At 33.4% G+C, this 6,861-nt stretch overlaps 1 protein-coding gene across 1 annotated transcript in view; it reads left to right on the top strand.

Annotated features, from left to right (window-relative positions):
* LOC108967204 (protein embryonic gonad) overlaps positions 1-4,370 on the top strand; it is a 72,003-nt gene extending 67,633 nt beyond the window's left edge. The window contains exon 3 of the mRNA XM_018930488.1: positions 3,029-4,370. Within this exon, the coding sequence (XP_018786033.1) occupies positions 3,029-4,369 (1,341 nt within the window). The 3' untranslated portion in view covers position 4,370. The remainder of the gene's footprint in view (positions 1-3,028) is intronic.
* Positions 4,371-6,861: the final 2,491 nt, after the last annotated feature.

Here is a 6,861-nt window from a genome sequence, read left to right on the forward strand (position 1 = left end):
AAAATCATTAAAAGTATTTTGATTAATTAAAAAAATTAAAAAATTATTTAAAATTAAAAACACTAAAAAAAAGTAATAAAAATACATTTATTTGCAATTCAGAAATTAAAACAAGAATTAGATAAACACAAATTATTCGCAAATAATTACAATCGCAAGAGTTTAAAATAATAAAAAAGCTAAAGACTAAAAATAAAAATTAAAGAAATCAAACTAATTAAACAATTTTATTAACTGAAAATGAATTTAAAACTACATTGATAAAATTTAAAAAATTAGAGTAACAAATTAATATCATATTTTCAAATAATTATTACGTCTTAAGCTATGACGTTGTTTATTTAACCCTTTCATGTTAGAATAAAAGTGGGCGTAGTGAAAAATATTTTGAGGGCACAAGATTATTAATTGAGCCTTGAATATAAACTGGTATCAATTTCAAATGGCTGCTGGGTTTAGGGTTATAAAATAAGCTTATAAGCAATATTGCGCAGTGGTAGTACCTTTCTAAAATACAGCTTAATATTGATTTTCTTTTTTAATATTCAATACGCCATTATATTACATGTTTTTTTTTTTTTTTTTTTTTTTTTTTTTTTTTTTTTTTTTTTTTTTTTTTTTTTTTTTTTTTTTTTTTGGGATTCTAACTTAAATGTTCAATAATTACTTCGATAATTTTTGGACTAAAAACAATTTTATGCGGCAAATCTTCCTAACCGCCAGGTAACTTTTTTGCGGAGGTCGCCTGGAGATCAGCGAAGAGAACGACTGAATCCAAAACTTTTCAAAAAAAGTCATCAGTTAATCCTTTTTTCACAAATAATAAAATTAAATGCTAAGTAATTCGCCAAAAACCGCGTTTTTTCTTCCTTACAAATGCGTTTACTTACATAACTCATTACTTTTACTTAGCTTTTACATATTTTGTTAAGAAATTTCTATTTTCTTGTATTTTATTTTATTTTCTATGTTATTTCATCATATACTTCTTATTTTTTATTTATTTATTTTATGTTACATTATTTTTCTGAATATAGTTTTAATTTTATTTTATTTTAGTTTATTTTATGTCTGTCTCTTATACACATCTAGATGTGTATAAGAGACAGGTATGTATGTATGCATGTATGCATGTATGTGTTTATGCTTGCTGATAGGAAGTATAAAATTGTGGTGATTCCCTACATTTTTCTCCATAATTTTTTATTTATTTTACAGTATTTTGAATCATAATTTTTTCCTTATTGCGCAATATTTTTTTCCTTTTATTCAAACTTTTCTATTTACTTATAATTACCGTTACTTCACACTTAATTGGCTCAGCATTAAGCGCAATATAAATAATATACATACGCATACACATGTGTGCGTACATCAAAAACAAGTATATCAGCTCAACTGTGCATTTACAAATGCGTGTAATTAGTTCAACGGCAAACAAAAGCCACACTTAAAAGTCCATCAGTCCGGCTGACCAAATGAACCAGAAAGGAATATCCCCTGCCATTTCACAAATACCACATTTACCACTAATGTGCAACATTAGCTTGCATAACAACAAAAAATTGAAGAAAACAAAAGTATCGCGCACATAACAGTAATTGTGGCTTATACACTTGCCACCATTATTACGCTCATATTTAAAATACAAGTAAATGTTTTGTTGGAATTTGCTCAGCAGCAGCCTTGGTGTGGCTTTGAAAATCAGCACTGTGCTTCAGATAAAGAAATAACTGTACGTATGTGTTGCTGTGTGCCCCGTTTTCGCAGCACAAGCCGGCTATTTTACACTATTTGAGTGAAAATTAATAGTTGCTTAGAAATAGCACAGAAGGTTTGTCCACACACACACATGCGCATCGGCATCTGCAAGTGTGTAATTTTCTTGTCAACTCGGCGTTGAAAGGTGTTAATTAATTCGCCATTAATGTAAAAGCTTTGAAAGATATGCACATTATATGCTACTTGCTACTGGCTTTGTTATTTGCTGTGCGTTTCGTTGGAATGAGATTTGTGTCAAGTTTTTTGTTTGGCATTACTTGCAAATATGTTGGCAGTGAAGCTTGAATTTTAGAATAGCACTGAGTAAGGTTGAATTAAACTCAACTTGTTAAAATAGTTGATTTTCGATAATACTTTGTAATGGTTGACCAAAGAAACTCTAAAATGTTAAAATAGTAGCAGAGAGAGGAAGAAAATTTAGTCCAAACGTCCAAAGGAGGGAGAGAGGAGTTCAAAGGAATTCAAATATTCATCAGAAATAAAAAAATGGACTCATTTTTTTTTATATAAAATCATTTATATACTCTGGTCGTCTTACAATTACAAACACGCTACAGATTCCTTAACTAATCCATAAGTTTTTAACGGCCAGCCTTTATCTTTGACAACTCTCTCAGCAAAAATGACCAGTTCGGCATTTTTTTCAAATCTAATTTTTCTAATTAATCTTAGGCAGAGAACCTATTCTCTTATCAAGTAGGGCCGAATTCTGCTCGAGACTTGCAGAAGCTCGCTGAAAGAATTCGGACTTAACAGAACATATATATTTATTTAATATTTTATATATATTATATAAAAAGGGATATGACAATTAATATAATAAATAAAGGATTTCAGACTTAAGTACTTCTTAATTAAAATTTGCTATCTTCAGATATTTTAATTTTGATATTTACCTCTTCTAAGAGTGAAACCAGGTAACCTCAACCAACTACTTTGGCTTAAATCAGTGATACTATTTGAAGGAGATTCATCTAATCCAACTCTTTTTAAAGGTCCTCCTATCCAAAACAAGTTTCGCATACATACAGAGTCCCCCTAGTTTTCTTTTAAAAGAATTCAATTTTTTTTTTCCATTTTCTAGTTAACTAAGCTGTCTAAAGACGCTGCCTCGGCTTTAAATATTACTCCGACGCTAACACGCTAAGAAACTTTCTTCTAAAATACGACATTAACTAGCATATAAGTAAAAAAAACTGAACTTTTTGAATACAATTAATATACTATTGCAACCCTCTTGTTTCAGTCCTTCTTCGGCCGCACCTACAATAACATATCCGCCATTGCCGGTTGCAAAAACAATGGCGATTGCGTCATCAACAAGAAGAATCGCACGGCCTGCAAAGCGTGTCGCCTACGCAAGTGCCTACTGGTAGGCATGTCGAAGAGCGGCTCCCGCTACGGCCGACGTTCGAATTGGTTTAAAATACACTGTTTGCTGCAAGAGCAACAAAGTGTGCCAGGCAATGGACCAGGCGGTGGCGGCGGCGGCGGTCCGGGTGGCGGTGGCGGCATAAGTGACAATAATGCCAATAGAGCAAGCTTCGAGCAATTGGCGCGTTTACATCAATTGCAAGCGCGTCAAACCTATCAAGACAAAACGAATCCCTGCATCAAATCGGCCAGCATGTCGCCAACAGCTTTGGCGCTGAGCGCTGCGGCTGCCGTCGCCGCCAATAGCAGAGGCTCGCCACAACCGCCACCAGCGCAGCACAATCTACTCAGCTCGGCGGCGAAATTTCTTAATGGCGTCGCTGATAGTGGGCGGCATCACGCGCATCAACAGCATCACTTACAGCAACAGCAACAACAAATTGCGCAACAACAACTACAACATAGCGCGCAACAACACCAACATCTGCATCATTTACCCGCATTCGGCTATGGCGGCAAGGCGGAGACGCGCCTCAGCGAAACACCCAGCGATTCAGGCGCATCGTCTGCCGGCGATGCAGCAGACGATGCGCGCAGCAGCGTTTCGGGTCGTCAGGAGCGCAATTGTAATTCAGCGCAACATCTTGCTGCATTGACCTATGACGATTTAGAAGAGGCTGAGGCGCGTGAGCGTCGGCACCAACAACTGTTGCAAATTTATCGCTCACACTCAGAACCGCTGCGCAGTCCTTTCACCCATTTCGCGCTACCGCCGCACATATCACCGCTAACCGCGCCACCGGGCACGCTACTTTCAGCCACTAATATTGCTGGCAGTCCACCTGCTCACCTCATGCCTGCAGCTTTGAAGGAGGAAATAAAGCGCCTAAGCGAGGCGGCATCTGCTGCCGCGGCAGCTGCAGCCTCAGCGGCGCCTGTAGCAGTAGCTGACGGCACGTCTAATACTGATGCGCAAGAGGAGCCCATTGACTTGTCATTGAAGGGACGCGAACTCGAACGACGCTGGGCGGTAGCGCGCTCCAGCTATGAGCATGGCGAGGGAAATTCCCTCACGTCCACAACACCACCGCCCTCGTCCGCATCACCTACAGCGCTGAGTACGACGGCGCATGCTGCGCTCACGCATGCTGTGATACACAAGCCAACTCCACTGGACTTGACATCGGTGCGCTCGCAGACGCTAACGGGTTAGATCGGGCATGTTATTGAAATTCGTTTTTTTTTTTTTTTCTTGTTATTTCTTACTAAAATGTATTTAAAAAATAGTAAATGCTCAATACACAAATTTATGCGTTATAATATGTGCAGTGTAGAGCACGAGTTACTTAGCTGTGTTTTTGATTAAGCATACTTTTAGGCAATATACGATTTGTTTTCAGTATTTCGTTCGTTTTAACCAAAAGAGATTTGCACTTCTCCAACGGTTAATGCAAATTGAGAAAATGTGAAAATATTATAAGAAAATTATGCGGAACAAATTAGCAATGAATATTTTAAAATTTTGAATTACCTTTTGTTCACTTATCAAGCTTTGACTGTAGTTTGATATATGTAAGTATCTAATATCACAAAATAAAATTTTGCATGTTTTATTTTTAAAAATTATTACTTTTTTAATAAATTTTTATATTTTGAAAATCTTACTTTAAAAATGATTTAATAGTTGTTTTTCTAATTTCTCTTTTTATTGATTTTTTTTTCTTTCAAATATTTTTTATTATCATTTTTTTTTATATTGTGTATAAAGAGTTTTTTATACAATAATTTATTTCAACTCAGTGTTGTATATATTCAAATGGCCAAGTCAATCCTAAGAATTCCCTTGTGCCATAGCAAAAAAGAACAAAACTAGTGAAATACATATGGAATATTTGGTGCCAACTTATGTACAAAAATCCATAAAAGTAATCTAAAATTGATAGTTAAATATTTAATCACTTTGCACAACAAATAATATATGCAGAAATATAAAAATGTTTAAATAAATAATAATTATCATTTCCTTCAAATCTTCGTTTGTTTAAAAAGTTTACACAAAGGTCTGCGGGCCCTGCTGTCATTTCAGAGGGTTAATCAAAAATAGTTTATTCAGATTTTTATTAAAAATTGTGCTTACTATAAATCGCTAATTAATCACAATAAATACAGTCACTTACAATTCTTAAATGTAAACATAATAGTGAAATTATATTAAAAAATGTGAGCTCACACTTCAAAAAAAAAAAATAATAATAATAAAATATTTTATAAATACGTATTAATAGTTATAGAAAATATGTAAAAAAAATACTTTAGTGCATTTTGTTTTATATTCTCTAGTTTATATATTACATAATATATGTCACTTAATTTAGAAAATTAGTTTAATTCATGCAACCTTGTTTCTAGCGTAATTTAATTTTTAAAATATAATAATTCTATTTTATTTTTAATTTACAATAATGCTGTTATTTTTTACTGAGTCTCCAGTGAGTTTTTTATATTGAATATTTTTGACTATTGCATTAAGTAAATAAATTTATTTGCATAAATAACTTATGAATTAATAACTTATAACTAATAATTTTATTTATTTTCTTATAAGCAAATGGCAGTTAGAGAAAAAATTAATTGAAAATTAAAAAAAAATCAAAGCAATACATATTAGTTGCATAAATAAATAAATATATACAAATATTTGATATAAAATCGATTTCTATTGTTTGAACTTCAAAAGGGTTAAACCACGAATTAAATCAAAGCCTCAATACATGTAGACACAAAAATTGAAAATGTGTGAGATTAGAAGACTACCATACCATCAAATTAGACACTTTTTCAGTAACGGCCTCGATTAAATTCGTTAATACCTAAATTTTCCTTTTTGCGCACGATTTGAAGTCAATTAATTTATGAGAGTTCTGAAAGATTACGCTGCTAACTTAAGAACTGTACTGAAAAGAAAGTGCACACTTTCATTTCAATATTTTTTCTTGAAGTAGCCATTTGAACACATTGCAATAAGAACTGTTAGAAAGCATAATCAGTTCTGCTTCTATTGTTTTTTCTTTCTTCGTTGCATGTAATAACTATCATTTTCGCCATGCCTGCACCGAAAGAAGCATTTCATATAGAGAGCTAGCAAAACGGTTTAAAATCAGTTTAAATGGTGTCAAAATATTATAATAAAGTTCAAGGAAACCTGTTCTCTAAAGGATTTATTAAAAAGTGGTCGAAAAAATCTTCTAGTGATCCAAATTTTGAAGCTAAAGTGTTGACCTTAGTAAACCAAAGCAAATCAATGTCTGCGCCCATTTTTCACAATGGCTACTATGTAGGCCGACAATTACAAGAAGGAGTGTCTTAACCATCGCCTTATACCACTTGTAAGAAGCACATCGTGTCTGCATTATGTTGGCCCGATTTAGCCACACGATTTTGGCTTTGTTGAAGGACAACAATGTTAATTTTGTTAAACAAAAAAGGCAAAAGCCTGCAAACACTCCAGAATTTCGCCCAAAGAGAATTTGAATTTGCAATTGTCAAACGGAACTTGCAAAGGGATCATGGAATTGCCGAAAAGTTCGACGAATTAAAACAAAAATTGGCTTAAGGCAAGTCGTACCCTTAAAAAAAAGGTAAGCATAGTTTAATGAAGGGAATTAAACAAAAATTCGCTATAACTTAAAAAAAAAGATAATAATT

The sequence above is a fragment of the Bactrocera latifrons genome, unplaced genomic scaffold (assembly GCF_001853355.1).
Source record: "Bactrocera latifrons isolate USDA-ARS-PBARC rearing strain unplaced genomic scaffold, ASM185335v1 scaffold_18, whole genome shotgun sequence".
NCBI classification, from domain to species: domain Eukaryota; kingdom Metazoa; phylum Arthropoda; class Insecta; order Diptera; family Tephritidae; genus Bactrocera; species Bactrocera latifrons.